Raw genomic sequence first — 16,098 nt, 5'->3', positions numbered from 1 at the left:
TTTAAAACAACCCATCACAACAGCCAAAATGGAAAAAAGGAACATTTTTATTCCTAAAACTTCCTTAAAACTTTAGAAAACCAAAAAGAAGCATTTACAATTTGCTAGACTAAGTAGATCCAGTAGTGAAAGTAAGATAATCCGAAACTACAAACTAGAGAAGGTTGGAGGGATCGACATCTTTTCAACCGGTAACAAGTTCCTACATACAGAAGATTTGTTTTGCCATTTTCCTCTGATTTTCAACGGTATAGTTTCCAGGCTGAGGGAGTTGCTTGGCTAGATGAGGGAATAAACCTTAAAACGGTGCAGGGCATGCACTCTCGGAACCCCTCTTGCTTCTCGTTCCAAAATCTAAAGCTCCAGATCTTTTTCCCTCAAATGATAGGCTGTACTTGTTCTTCAGATGAGGCCTCAGCAACTTGAAGATTCACAGCCATTTCCTCCGGGCAATAGTACGCGTCGGTAATTGAATGTCAGCTCTTCACCTGTAGCTATCTGCACGAATACATGTACAGGAGTCTTAATATGGAGATTGTCTTTGCGTGTATAAAATGTTTCTTGGTTACATAAAAATAAGTAGAAAATCAATAAAAGGTTCTAAACTTGATTGGAATATGTATCCCAAAAGTTAAAACTAGATGCAGAATCATTAGAAACTGAAATATGCTCTGAAATCCAACATACTATTGAAGCAAGCACTTACATCCCGGTTTGCATACAATCCAATATGTGATCGTTGATATTCCATGCTTTCGACAAGAACTTGGTAAGTCACGAGATTTGGCGAGCAACTGCAAACGATGAAGAAATTCAATTGTAATAAAGTAGATTTGTACATCTCTTGAAAAATACACGTTACAACATTAACTGAATCTCAAAATTTCACATTGAAAAATAACACAAAAAAAATGTATGATTAATATAATTGTTACCAGTACAATCAGTTAAATGCTATTAGATAAATGAAGAAACTTAACATAAAAAAGTTAGGAGGTAAATAACGCCAGAAGCCTATTCCATAAATCATGTATCTCGCATATAACATGTGGTAAAAGTAAGTTCTGAAGGAACTGATTAGCAGCTTTCTGGAAATTCAAAAGAAATGATCCCCGAGCATAGAATAAACTTGTTGCCAAGCAAATTGGTTGGTCTTAAAATGGCCACAAAAGAATCAGAATTACGTGCTAAAATTACCAAATTTCTGAACGAGTGGAAAAAATATGTGGAACACAAATCTCTGCTCACCTGTGATTTATGAATCTCGAAACATTTCCATAATTTGTGGCATCAATAATATATCTGGCTGATCCTTCAACTAATCTGCTAATGTCATTAATATGAGCATCCACATCCAAGAAATAGCAGCTGCCTTCACTGTTATACCTAATAAAAGATATTTTGAATCATATATAGAGAAAAATAAAAGATAAAAACTGAAAAAGAGAACTTCAAAAAATGATAAAAACCTGTACCGTCTCCTGTTTGCTTCCTGCTCATCCAACACCTCCCCAATATACTCACAGACGAATGTACCACGCAGGATTGCTTCACCAGCCCTCACTGCCCATCCCTGTATTGTTTTTACAACTTCATATAAGAAACTTCTGAAAGCACCAGCTAGGAAACTAGAGGTAAATACATAAGTTAGCAGGAAAAAAAAAAATATCATAAGGCGCATAAAGAAGAAATTGCCTTTGTCTCCGTCATGAAGACTTCAAGTTTCACTTGAACACCATTTTGCAACACTCTATTTGGACAGGTTCTACTACAGCTGCACATTTCGTTACACTCATAGACAAGGTAACCTTCCTGCAGAAAGAAAAAAAACTAAATATAAGACTAATCTTACATTAAATGGTTGGAACAAAACAAATTAAGGTTTTAAAATTTAGAGATCGTAAGAATCAAGGCCAATAGATTCGCAATGATCCAGAGAAGATGATGCAACAGCAGATGAATGAACAAAATCAAAAGAGATTGCAAGTTTATTTAAGGTCAAGAAAGTGCACTTGAACACATTCATATTTCATATAAAGATAAAATAAAAATAACAAATTTGTAGTCGTCAAGCAACAAATGAGCATGAATAAAGTGAATTAAATTAAACTTAACAAACTCGCAATTAAAAAAAACTAAAGTAAGAGTGGGGAGGTGGGAATAAACAATATAAAGTGTAAGACAGTAGATCAAAAAACGTTAGTACTTAAAGAAACGTGACTGTGTTGGCTGGAAAGTAATGTAAAACATACCTCCAGAATAATTCGACCATTCTCATCATAGGGGAACCTGCGAAGCATGGGATTCCCATAAATGTCCTTTGGGTCTTCGTAATCACTATTAAAGAGGTATACATGATCACATGTTTCAGAAGAACAGAGTGAATGAGGGCAGGCACATCCGAACTGCAAACTCTGGGCATGATATCAAACATAAAAGTGACTTTACATTGTGTACGTTGAAAATTTACAATCATAGTTTGGTTTAGTCAGAAACGATGCTCAGAAGTTATATAAAGGAATATTAAACCCCACCAAAGCCAGAACAATACACACTATCTTATTTGATATGAATGAATGATCTGTCGACCTCTCAACTAAGGATGCATATGCATATTGTACAAGGAAATTTATACCAACCCATTTGGTAGTTAAATCATAAGGTGATAAACATCAGAAGGAAGTACAGAAATGTCTCATGAACAATAACACAATAAGGAGAACTCAGATTTAATCTACATAATTTTCATATTGAAGAAAAAAAAAAGGTCCATTGAATTCAAGAATTTATATCAGTCTAGCATTTGCCTTAAGACAAAATGTATTTCATATATGACTACCTCTGTATGAATGGCGAGGGATTTATCAAGCAATGGTTTCTTAATGTAGGTAAAATTCTCCCAAGGCATGGAGTATCCAACATTTTGAGCACCAGAGTTAGCCAGAGACATGTGATGTGGGTTCCTTTGACAGTCATCAGCTACACAGACCACAGGAACTAATTCCTGGCCAAAGCTTATATCTTCACACAAAACGACAGCTTTTTCTCTAAACTGCTGGCTTGAAAGATGAGAACCGCTGACATAACTGCATCCATGACTTTTCCATTTGCTACTCACAGGATCGGGAGTGTGTGCATTCTCATTGTCACCAAAACTGTTTGGATGAGGCATCAAATGGGCAAGCAAAAGAGGATCCTCAAATGTCTCACATCCATTAGGACAAACAAATCCCTTGATATACCAGTTAACTTTGCCTTTTTCCCTGCATAATTCAGCTGCCTTAAGATAAAAATATTCAGGTAATACTCCAAACTTCTGTTCCAGAAGGACTTTAAAATTGACCTTACAACAGGCAGACTGAGCAATAGACAAAATGTCAATATTGGTAGGCGATAGTTTTCTTTTCTGAATCTCAGAAACCAATGCCTTTGCAACAGTTGAACCTTGGGTCAATTTACGAGAACTTGCTAACTGGGACACATGAGGTTGAAGATTTATACTTCCTGTGCTTAGTAACTTTGAAGCTTGTATATGTTTTTTCATGCTAGCTTTTGTTCTGTTTCTGATCCTATTTGACACACCTGCCTTAGTCTTCTTAAATCTAGGATGACCAAGTTTCCCAGATTTTGATTTATAAGCATAATAATGAAATCCCCTCTTTGCAGGTCGAGAGTTCACTAAACCTGGCCCCATATGCGCAGCTTGATGGTGGCGACCTAGATCAGGGAGTAAATCAAACTTTAAACCACAGAACCTACAGTTAAACTTTCGTAAACCTCCTACATTCTTGTTGTCCTTAGCCTTAGAAACTATATTACACTGCGTGGGTTTGACTGGGGAATCCTCACCAGAAGAAGAATTCTGCTGCCTGCTAGAATTTGACAATCTAAAATCAATCGGATGAACAGTAACTACATGTAACCATAATTGTTCGGTATTCCCAAAATGGCTGCCACAAGGAATACACTGCAGAAGCATGCATTGCTCAACAAATGGTGCATGGTGTCTCTCCTGCACATGAGTTTCTAAAACTTTCTTATTGGTGAACGAATCCAAGCAGATGGCACAAGCATAACCTCTGAACAGCCACTGTGCTTCCTTTTTATGACCATCCATGAAGTGAGTACTGAGTGCTTGATCATCAAGAAATTCTTCTGAGCAAATTTTGCATCTGATACTCATATCATCACCGCAATTACCTGAAGTTAATAATGGCCCTGAAGTTGCCGCTTCCATTGAAGGCGAGGAAAGTTGTGCATCTTCCGCATCAAATCCCCATATCCTTTTCAATCTTTCCTTTTCACGACCTACCAATTTCAAAAATTGTTCCCCAACTCCCAAATTTTTAGAAGCTTCAGAAAGTGCCCACTGAAATTGAACCTCCATAGGCACTGGATTCCTCAGTGATAAAATACTTTTGAAAAGCCTGTAAAATAGCTCACAGGCTTGATGCAAATGTATTTTTGGCTCTTGTGAGTTACAGTCTCTTAAAAGATCCATGAACACTTCCTTCGATATTACTCTACTCTTACCATTTCTTGCACGTTTAAGCCAGCTAGGTAGGTGTTTTTCACAATATAAGGAATGACGTTTTGGGCTTTCTAAACATGGATTACTGTCAATATGTTCGCAAGACCCAATACAATGTCGAAGCTCTGAGGCAATAGAATCTTTTCCATGATGTTCAAGCTTGTCAGATGAGCTATTTCCATTATTGATCACGTCAGCCTCATCCACTCCAAGGGGATTTTCTTTATTACTAGTGTCTTCTACACTATAAATGTCCTGTTGCTTCTCAATAAGCTTATTTCCAAGGGAAGTGGACTCCGTTTTTGTTTCACTCCTTGGTCTGTGCTTCTTACAGAATGAGGAGCCAAACAGGGATCGATGTTTGCACCTACTTCCAAGAACAGTAGTACCTTGGCACATTGGTGATTCAACAGAACGAGTCTGTTCTTTCTTATCAGCGTTGCCAGTGAAACGAGAGGACAAATGCACACAACAGTAAACATCACCCTCATTAGCCCACCTAACACACTGCCTTCCCTTGGATTCAATAAAAGCTATGCATTGTCTGTTTTTGTTACCGTAAGTTAAGGATTTTTCTGCAACTACTTCAGCTCGAGGCATCAGTTCCACATCCTTGCAAGAGGCTAGATCCAAATTTCCAGTTTGAACCACAATCCCAGTCAACCTGCAAGGTACAGTACTGAGTGAGCCTGCTGATGTAACGATCTCCCTTGCCTCTCCCTTGTGAGATTCAGATGCTAATTTAGCATTTAAACTGTTTCGGTTATTGAAAAAAACAGAATCAATATCAACAGCCATAGCTTGGTCTGAGCACTTTGATTCCACCAGTGAAGCATGTGCCTCTGCACGACGAACTTCAAGCTTGGGTCTCTTCCTGCTAACTTGGAGAGCTGTAGCTAAGAAAGCTTCAACAGTCTGCTGCTCTTTGTCTCTCGTAATGGGAAGGGTGGGAGATATGGAAAACCATTTTGTAACTTCATGCTTCCAGGTTTTCCACACAGAACTGAAAGTATGCTGCACTGGTGCATCACCGTGAGACTTCACTTTGTCCCACAAAATAGCATCAGCCAATTCCTAAAAAAACAGAGAAAAAAATGAGAGAGAAATTAGATCACTAAACTTTCTGATATAGCAATAGCTTTTGGCCATCAAAATTGGATCATTTAAGCTTATTTCTCAATATCACATTTCTCTATTTCCTAATTCAGAAAAAAGTTAGGCAGTTGATGCTGTCTCTACAAAATTACACAGCACTTCAAGAGAAATTACCAGAAAGTTACCACAAAAGAATTATAAAAGAGAATTAAAAGTAAAAGAGGATCCAACAAGCTATTAGAGCTGCTGCACGCTAGCTGATAGCAAACTAGTACAGAAAATCCAATTTTAATTCTATTTTCCAAACTATTTAAAGATCTGAGTACGCTAGCTGTATATATGTGTATATATATACATATATATTTATGTATACATATACACAAAGATCTGAGCACGCTAGCTGTATATATGTGTGTGTATATATATATTTATGTATACATATACATAAAGATCTGAGCACACTGTCTATATATATATATATATATATATAATATATATATTGAGAGGAAATAAAACTTTTTATTAATATAATAAAAAGAGGCTAGAATCATACTATAGACCAACCAGAGAGTTGGAAGGAGACTGAGTAGACTTAGTATCAGGAATGACAGCACAGGTGCAGCACCATGCACAAGGCAGAGCGCATGGGGCAAACAAGCAAGTAAACAACAAAGCAACAAATGGGTGCGAGACATGAGGCAGCTACGAATACACTTGGGCTGGGCAGACGAGGTAAGCAACAAGCATGTGATGCACATGTGGGCTAGAAAACCAATGATTGAACGAGCTGGATTTCATAATTTGCACAACTGGATCTGAAGCCAAATCCCAGGAGATCCTATACAAGACGGAAATGTAACAGAGTTTGCATGGATTAAGGAAGCCACCAACTAAGAGATTCATTTGCAATAAACCCCCCATGATTCTAGGAAGACCTGATAAACATGCAGTTGAAGAGAATCATGAATCACCCAAACCATGGGGACTCCACAGTAGGGGCTTAGAATAGGGAATTTAATTTAAAAAGGTTTAGTTAATTAATCAGATAGGGTTATAACTTATATATATATATATTCAAGTCCCTTGTTTCTTTTATTACCTAACTTGAGGCAATTTAGATCTTCTGAACTAGTTTAAGGGCAGGGTTTTATTTAAAGAGGACCCATTGCTATTCTATAGGCAGGGAGGAGGAAGGTGAGCGATAGAGTTGAGCGATAGAGCATCAAAGATTATGTTCCAAAGACTAATAAGGAGGGTTGCTCCTTTGTTAAGTTTTAATAAAAGTCAGAAAGGGATCAAGAAAAGTTGTAGTACATCTAAAGCAAGAATCCGAGGGCATGTTCTTTCTCCTTAACTCTTATTCTACTTTTATCACACTTGGGAATAAGGCTTCCACTTGGACCAATCTACACACTTGGATCTTGATTATGAGGGCTGACTAGGTGAGGTCTTTCCATCTAGGTCACGTGCTAGAGAGGGGTCATTTCAGGTGAGAGACAAAGGAAAAGGCTACCGATGTGGGCTACTGACCTTTCAAAAGGCCATGATAATTTTTGTATTAGAGCCCCAATTAGGGTCTGGGAAAACTATCAAAATCCAAGGGAAAATAGTCCCTCTGGCAGAAGCTTACAGAGGATGGAAATCATAAGAGATCGAGTTAAAAGGTTCCAGTAAAGTGCCTTTTACATATAAAGCAAGAAAGCATTGGGTGAGCCCTTTCTTCCTCATTTTCATCCTACCTTCATCCCACTTAGTTTGAAGGTTTCACTTAGAACCAAAACATTTGATCTTGAGTGTGAAGACTGACTGGATGATATCCTACCATCTACACCACACTTAGGCGAGAAGGCCATCCAGTGGGTGGGTGGGCTGGGCAACTGGTGATGGTTTTCACAAACTCTCAAGAAAGTGTACAACACTAAGCAAGTTCAAGAGTACAAATTATTGACATTATGCTACTTACATACAAACGTCTATGTTACACAACTTCATTATCTTCTCTTTAATCAAGTGAAAGAAAACTGGTTGTTCTTCCTTTTCCTCGAGAGAGAAAAGGACGGAAGGAAAATGAGAAATTGTCAGAAATAACCTCCTCAAGTTTTCACTTCTCAAAACTAGCACAGTTTTTGAGAACTCATTAAACTAGTTTTTCTCGGTCCATCTCGAGCGAGATCGGCCATCGAGATTTAGTTAAAAAAAATTAACTTTTTCTAACTTATCAATTGTTTTGGGCCTTCTCGGTGAAATCTCGGGCAATATTAAACTCGAGATTCTACTAATGTTTTCAAATATCATGTAATCTTTCCAAATCTTATATCTTTTGAAATTTTATCCAAATTCAATTATTTTTACCAAATTTTATATCAAAATTTTACATAATTTTTCAAATCTTTACCCTAATTTTTGTTTCCGTAATTATGTGAATTTCCAAATTTCTAAATGAATTTACCAATTATGATTTTTTAGATGGAGCTCAAATGCACTATGATTTTGAAATTTTGTAAATAAAAAATAAGATTTGGGAAAATATAAAGAATCTCGGTGTTAATATGCCCGAGATTTCACCGAGTAAGCCCAAATATATAGAATCTCGGTGTTAATTTTGTCCGAAATATACCGAGATCTTTATATCTCCCAAATCTTACTTAATTTTTGGCAAATTTGATGTTTGGGTTGAAAGATTTGAAAAAATAGGTAAGATTTGATATAAAATTTGGAAAAATTGCATAATATTTAGAAAAATTGATAGAATCTCGGTATTAACTGCCTGAGCTTTCACCGAGAAAGTCCAAAACAATCGATAAATTAGAAAAAAGTTAAATTTTTATGTAAATATTGATGGTCGATCTCAGGCGAGATTGATCGAGAAAAACTCGTTACAATCGATAAGTTAGAAAAAGTTAAATTTTTATGTAAATATCGATGATTGAGAAAAACTATTGTAATGAGTTTAAAAAATGTGCTAGTTTTGAAAGATGAAACTTGAAGAGGCTATTTCTGACAATTTCCCAAAGAAAATCGTTGCCTTTTCCCATCAAAATAAAAAAGGACAGATTTATCCCTGCAATTTTCCTCCCTTCTCCACAAAAATAACATAATGGAATAAAAATAATATAATCAGTGCATTTTCCCCTTCATTTTCCATCAAAACAACATGTTTGAGGCAAGTAGAAATATGGAGACAAAAAACCAGATTGTAACGTAAAGTGTTACCTCCTTGAGCATTTCAATCATTTCTGCAGTTTGAGCATTTTGACATCGTTGTACCCAGGAATGCAAAGAATTTTGAAGCCAATCTGAATTTATGAAGCACTGCACTATCATCTGCAAATGGAAGAACATTGGGTTATCACTATCCAAAAGAGAAATCATTCACAGGAATAGGAGAGCTAAGAGAAGTTGAAGCGTAGGTCCAAACACTGTAGAAAGATCTTAAAAAGAAAACTTTCCTGGGCATAGTTGAGACAAACCCTGGAATAAACTCGAACCTTTCAATCAACTATGGGTGACACAGAGAAAAATGTTGAATTGAGCCCGACAAAAATCCTAATCAGAATTTTGAAATGTAAGGAGGCTTTGGGAATCTGGTCCTCTTTCATTTCCATGTTTTTGGAAACAAGGGATGTTTTAAATACTTAGAACCCATGATACAAATTTATTGAGTTCACATTTGAGCATTATTTCAAAAATGGTATTCTTCTAATGTTTCCAAGTTCAAGATTTCAAAATTATGAAAACACAAAATGAATTTTCTGAAAAATGAAGCTTCATGTATAAAACATTCTCAAACACTATAATAGATAGGCATAGAAAATTGGATTCTGCCAAACAAAGTTATTTTTTATGTTTCGAAAGTTCAACACCACAACAATTTTCAATTTATGCTATTAAATGCATTTTCAAATTTAAGAAACACAATAAATACAAGTCTTATATATATATATATATATATATATAATATAAACTAGGGACCTAAAAGTCCAACATGCATTGCACGCGTCATATATCTGGTATTCCCAAGTCATATATGCTGTCCAAAACTATAAATGATCATTATCTGAGCCAAACTAAATATACGAGTGAGGCCCAAAACCGGAAACCAAAACAGTTTGAAGAAAACCAAAACCAATGCAATTTTAAACAGTTTGTACAAAAGAAGAAGATAATTATTCGGTATGCACGTGTGACTAACTGAATAGCGCAGTTTCATTTTCCTTCTAAAGAAAACCAAATCGAAGTGACCTGTCTACACTCTAACTATTTTGTCATGTAATCGCCGACACTTGCATCATATTTGCACTCGAGTTATTAGATGGAAACGCATGCTTCTCCTTGATCTTTCCTGTGAATAATCTATGTCAGCCTTTAGTATTTATATCATGACAAAAAGATGCCACAACGAAAGGTATCTAAGGGCCAGAAATATACAGGTGCATCTGAATCAGTTTCAATTGAAAAGGCACTCAGCAGCATAAACTCCCAATCACCAAAAATGGGAAATAACAATCCATGAAATCAAAATGAACTTTTTGTTATTTCAATCTCATATACCATCAAGAAGAATAGAAGTTTACATTCTGCAGCTTCATGAGCATTCTACCAAGATCGGAATAACCATTACAGCGTGAAGCTTCCATGGCAAACTCCTTCCAAGTCGTTACATCACGTGCACTCTCTATTAGAGCCTACATCAATTAAATTGAACACAGCTAAAAAATGAACAAGCAGGAAAATAAAAACTCAAGTAACTGCCTAACTCATTGGAATGATAAACAGAATACAGAAGCGTGGACCATATTACAAACCTCAAGGTGAAATTGGTCTATGATATTCAGCATTCCAACAGAAAGTTTTTTCATTATAAATCTCCTTGCAACTTTTACATCTTCAACCAATTTTAAACCAGCTTTGTGGCTCTTGTAAGCAATAGGCTGAGGAAATTCCTCAATAGAACGAACAAGCAACGCATCTGCCCAGGAATAGTTCCTTGTGTGTGGAAAATAGACCACAAAATACTTCTTCCTGTCATGTGTAGGTTTGGCTTTAAGAGTAGATAGTGGCCAGTCCGCCCTTGCACATCTAATTCCTGCCTGCCACTTCCCTCTCCACTATACTTGGAGAGAATTTTCAAAATGAAAATAAAATCAAACGATAATCCATTAGTCGATACAATTCAACAGAAGACACTTTTTATTCATAACAAAACATATTAAAATACTGGTATCTTCAATATAATTATAATGTATATCGGCAATATGAACCCAGGATGACTGGGAATGAAAAACCACTGTAAGAATCTATAAAGTGAAGAATATCTGGAATGTTGGTTCCATAACCATTCAGAACGAAAATAGGCTGTTCGGAAATATTTTGAAGAACAGTTTTTTAGAGCAAAAGGTTAGTGTGCATGTTTGAGTAACTATCCTTTAAAAGTTGTTTTCTGGTTTCAACTCAGTTTGTAACATCTAATGACATTTTCTTTAACCAATTGAAGTTTTGCTTCCTCCCAAAATCATGGTTGTAATATGCACTTTAGAGTATAGATTGTTTGCCGCACCACTCTACTTCAGTGCTATGTCCTTTTCATTGATGAAAAAACATGATGACGTCAGTATTGTTAAATCAAAGATGAATTTCTGCTTCTAAGTCCAACCACAGCAAGACTTAACCTAACTCATCCATCCAGGAATTCCACCAACTCCAACAATTCTTTAATCATAACCAATTATGGTTACTTGATTCCATGAATTCCTTTCTAGAAAATAATATAGGAGCCCTCCTGGAAATTTTTGTATAAACATCCAAAACGAAATCCAATAAGATGACTGATCAAGGGCTAAGTTCTTGCACATTTGTGAAGATCAAGAGTGTGCATGATAATGCATCAAAACACGAATTGTGAGCAGGACAGGAGGACTTGAAAATAGGAAGCTGCTAAAATGATAGGAAGCTGCTAAAATGGGTGGAAGCCTAGAGGATAATCGAACATAAAGACCACAAACAGGAAGGTGGCCCCTCTTATACCAAGTTCGCTTAAGCTTCAAAAGAAGCCTATGCCTAACAATCATCATTATGCAAGCATGTAATGTTAATTATATTCATATTGGATGTCAAGGCTCATACAAGAACTGAATATACTGAAGTAGAGAACATTTGATTTGACAGCATTATAATAACTTTAAAATTTGGATTAGCAATTTAGCATGGCACAGAGCACAACTGCCGTAACACTATGAGTTTGTTGAATTAGCATCATCCCAACAAGAAGAACCAAAAGAATGAGATTAAACATACATGCATACTGGATAAACCCCTAAACTCCCCAAGATAAAAATTTTAAAAAGAAAAAACATAGAGAGAAATTAGTGAAGGAATAAATTGAGAAGTTTGAGATTAGGGTAGGGAGATACCTTCACCCAAAGCGCCACAGATTCATCCCCTTCCAACCACATTGGGTGTGGCCCTGAAACAGACAACTCCTCTGGCTTGCTGTTGGTAGTTAATTCATCTTCAATGGTATCAACAACTATACGAGAGTTTTCAGATGCTAAACAGGATTCAGTGGAGTAATTATCGGTGTTGGCATCATCAAATTCAGAATCAGGGGAAGCACAAGATGCTTTTTGAGCATCCATGAGATAGTTAGAATATGAATCCGAACTACAGTGCCCCGAAGCAGGCAAAAATTCAGGAGGCCCTTGAAAATCACATTTAGTGTTAATTTGGTCGACCCCCACATTTAGCGATAAGTCACTGAGTCCACCATTTGCCATCGGCGCTGGTTGTTGTTGACGATCGATGCAGTTGTTAGATTGTCCGTCATAGAACAAAGCAGTTCCAGAAATCTTTGCAGAATCAGAGTCTTCTTCTTCAACATGTTGAACATCCGACAAAGGAACCACTTCCATAATCGTAACTTAAGAAGCTTGTAATTACCATTATCTCTACTCCTTTTTGCTCATTCCTCCCAAAATACAACTCTTTTTCATAACCCAATTTCCCCAACGGTGTCACCATTATGTCTGTAATTTCTTATTTCCACTTTTACCCTTTTTCTCTTTTAAATACTCTTTTCTAGTTTTACCTCTCTCTAACAACTCATATTTATCCTTCAATTTTTTGTTAACAATTTCTTACGATTTACTTTACAACAATTTGTTAATAAGTATCAATTCAATCCTTGTTCACAATTTAGATACATTTACTCGAAATTTTCTTATACATACAACTTTGATGTTTGATGAGATTTTACTTAATATAAACTAAATCGTTATAAATTTGAATTACAATAGTTAAATCATTATAAATTAAAGTAAAATGACTAAATCGTTATTTCTAAAAAAAAAAATTAAGGAAAAAAAGTAATTTTTAACTTAAATGTTTCATTCACTTATATTTAAATTATACATTTCAATTCATACTTAAGAGAACTTAAGCCAACTCAAACATTAATGATGGGAAAAAAAACAAATAAATGAACCCTCTTTGAATGAATTTTGTTGTAGGGTTTGATTGTTTTTTTTTTTTTTTTTTCCTAAAATATTAGATTATAAATTAAGAGGGAGATATGCTTTTGGAAGAAATACCTTTTATTAAAAGATGTCATAAGGGCTAATCAATCTCAACCGTCCAGATTATTTACGAAAGACAACCAATCAAGAAAGGGGAAAGCCGCACCTCATTATAATTTTCAACCCTAGCTTTCTTGTAGCGGAATTACAATTTCTCGTATAATGGGTGAAAGAACAAGACTCAAACATCATACTCATCTCTTTAAGAGGCAAATATTTTAATCATATGTACATTAACTATTTGAGTTATATTTTCAATAATTTCAAGGTTTTTAAGAGTAGTTATATTTTATATTCAGTAATGGATCGTAAAAAAATATTAATCAACCATTAAAAAGAAAAAAAAAAAAAAAAAAAAGCTATTTTGAATGGTAAAATCACTTAATTGGGTTTTTATAGTGAAAATAGGTTCATAAAAACCCAACTAAAAAATGCCAAAGAAATTATAGTTTACTGTAACTATAGAATCATAATTTAATTCTTAGACAATAGGAATAGTGATACAAATTGTTTTTTTGTTGTCAATGATTGGAATAAAATCAAATAACTCAATATAATGCATGCATGGTATAAAATCTCAATGAAACCATGTCATAAGGTTGCCAATGTGAATGAAAGAATATGGCTTAGGCAACAATTTAAAAGTAAAATTGGAGAGAACAAAAAAAGTAGGAAAAAATGGGTATCTCCTATATATTCAACCCTAGCAAATGATATGCATATAATAGTGGTTGGAAAAGGGTGAATTCTGCTAGGGTTAACAGTCATGAAGTTGCACAAGAATATGCATTTAAATGAATGCAAAAAGATGCATGATTCAACTTGACTTTACAACTAGCAAAAGGGAAAACAAATGATTAAAATGCCAAGCAAAAGTCACAAGAGTGTTAATTTATGTACCTTTATAGATAGAAAAGTGGGTTTTCCATTCTTTCTTTTTTATGAGGGTAAGCCTATGGTCAATTAAGGATGGTCGATTTGTATCATCCTACCCAACATTTTGTTTCTTATATTGTAATTTGTTATCATTTAAAATATACAAGTATGTTGACCTGAGTATTAATATTGACAACGTAAAATGCTGGTTGAAAAAGGACTTCGACATTTCATCAGATTCACGAAGATGAAAGATGATCAAAAGAAGTGGTTTGGGCTTTATCTGGGATTGCATAAAAATTGATGAAGAAAAAATCTTAACCGCATATCATGTTTGGTAAAATAACTTATTTATTAATTTACCATAATCACTTTTAAATTTTAACTAACCTATGAAAGTTTATAAATACATGTTTTAGATTTAACTTTCTTAAGAATGTGTTACTTTCCCAACGATTTATATATATATATATATATATATATATATATATATATTAACAATATCATTAGAACAATTATTTTTAAAAACTTTTATCGAATAATCTATATTACACATAATTAATTGGAATTTAAATCATATAAAATTTTAAGTAAAAATATTATATTTAAATTATAACAATATGATAATAATTGAAATAATAAACTCATTTGACTTATTTGTTCGCTAATTTAGTATTAATTTACCAAATATTTTAACTAGTTTTTTTTAATTTGAAATTAAAATTTATCAAATACTATTTTATTTTTATTCACATCTGAAGCTGACAACAATTATTTCAAAAGTTATAGCAATCCCAAATGGAGCGATAACAAAAACACCAATTGGTAGCATCAAAATATTTGTTATGCTTAGGAGTTTGTGTGGTTGCGATATGCTATAGCTATTTTAATCTATTAAAAATATCTTATTTCTACTAGGTATGATGCATTATTCTAATACTAAAAATATGAAAGGCACCTAGGTTTTCATGTAGTAGTCTAGAAATAAGAGGCAGCTAGGGTCCTATGTCAATAAATATATTATCATTCACCTTGCATTTCACCGTGAAGAAACCAATAACCATTCATGCTATATATGTCAAAATTGCATAATTTTTGGAGGGGCTTCCAAAACACAATTGAGTGTGTAAAAAGTTAGGGGAAATTTGTATGGGCTTCACTCCTTTCATTTGCTTGCCATGACTATTCTTCAAATTTAATTAAATTAAGATCATATAATTACACATGGATTTATGTTTTAAAACAAGAAAAAAATTCATAATTAAGTGAATAATAGATACTAATCTCAAATATATCTAACTCAAGGTGTATACGAATGTATTAGTGATCAAGGAATCCGTGTTTAAGTTCTCCTACATCTATATAATAAAAGATTAAAAAATAATAATAAGATTATTGTTACCTAAATGGGTACTTTCCTTTTTAGACAAAAAAAAAAAAAAAAAAAAAAAACACTTATCCTAACATATACCAAATTTGCATCTACCACTTATTGCTAAAATTATCAACATGGTTATTAATTCACTAGTAAACTAAAAATCTAACCTTAAGCATATTTCATTCACATTTCTTACAATATTTTACATATTTCTTAAGTACAATAGCTAAATTCTTAGCCAAGTTCCAAAAATAAAAATAACTTTTTTTAAGCTACTTTTTTTTAGTTCTTGAAATTTGGTTTGGTTTAAACCAGTAAAAAGTACCTAACAAAGAAGAAGTTGGAGGTGGAAGTAGTGTCCATATACTTAATTTTAAAAAACAAAATAATTGTGAAACGATAACTAAACAAATAAGTAAATTTGAAATTAAGATTTTTTAATAAAAAAAAGTTGGGTACACTTACGGGCTAGTTTAATCTATAAACTTTTTCATATCTATTTGATTATTAAATTTTGAAAAATGTTTAATCGATCTTGAAACTTTCTTGTGCTTAATATATCTTGAACTTTGAAAAATGTTTGATAGATTTTAAACTTTCCATTTTATGTCTGATAGATCATTGACCAATTCGACATTTTCTAAAAT

At 34.1% G+C, this 16,098-nt stretch overlaps 1 protein-coding gene across 3 annotated transcripts; it reads right to left on the bottom strand.

Moving 5' to 3' along the window:
- Positions 1-29: 29 nt before the first annotated feature.
- Positions 30-12,610, bottom strand: LOC120072857 (histone-lysine N-methyltransferase SUVR5). 3 transcript variants are annotated; one of them, XM_039025377.1, is made up of 11 exons: positions 12,037-12,610; positions 10,432-10,734; positions 10,201-10,311; positions 8,840-8,950; positions 2,840-5,605; positions 2,253-2,414; positions 1,696-1,812; positions 1,470-1,573; positions 1,249-1,386; positions 707-794; positions 30-498 (listed from the first exon to the last, which is right to left on the bottom strand). In XM_039025377.1, exons 1-11 carry the CDS (start codon positions 12,532-12,534, stop codon positions 415-417), a joined length of 4,482 nt encoding a protein of 1,493 aa, XP_038881305.1. In that variant the 5' UTR covers positions 12,535-12,610; the 3' UTR covers positions 30-414. The 3 variants fall into 3 exon arrangements, with proteins under 3 accessions (XP_038881305.1, XP_038881307.1, XP_038881308.1); XM_039025379.1 differs by having other exon boundaries at positions 1,476-1,573; XM_039025380.1 differs by having other exon boundaries at positions 10,432-10,739; positions 12,037-12,171.
- Positions 12,611-16,098: the final 3,488 nt, after the last annotated feature.

This window comes from Benincasa hispida, chromosome 3, assembly GCF_009727055.1.
Source record: "Benincasa hispida cultivar B227 chromosome 3, ASM972705v1, whole genome shotgun sequence".
Taxonomy (NCBI): Eukaryota; Viridiplantae; Streptophyta; class Magnoliopsida; order Cucurbitales; family Cucurbitaceae; genus Benincasa; species Benincasa hispida.
Note: the sequence above shows the minus strand (reverse complement) of the source record. Positions and strands in the feature narration are given on the sequence as shown.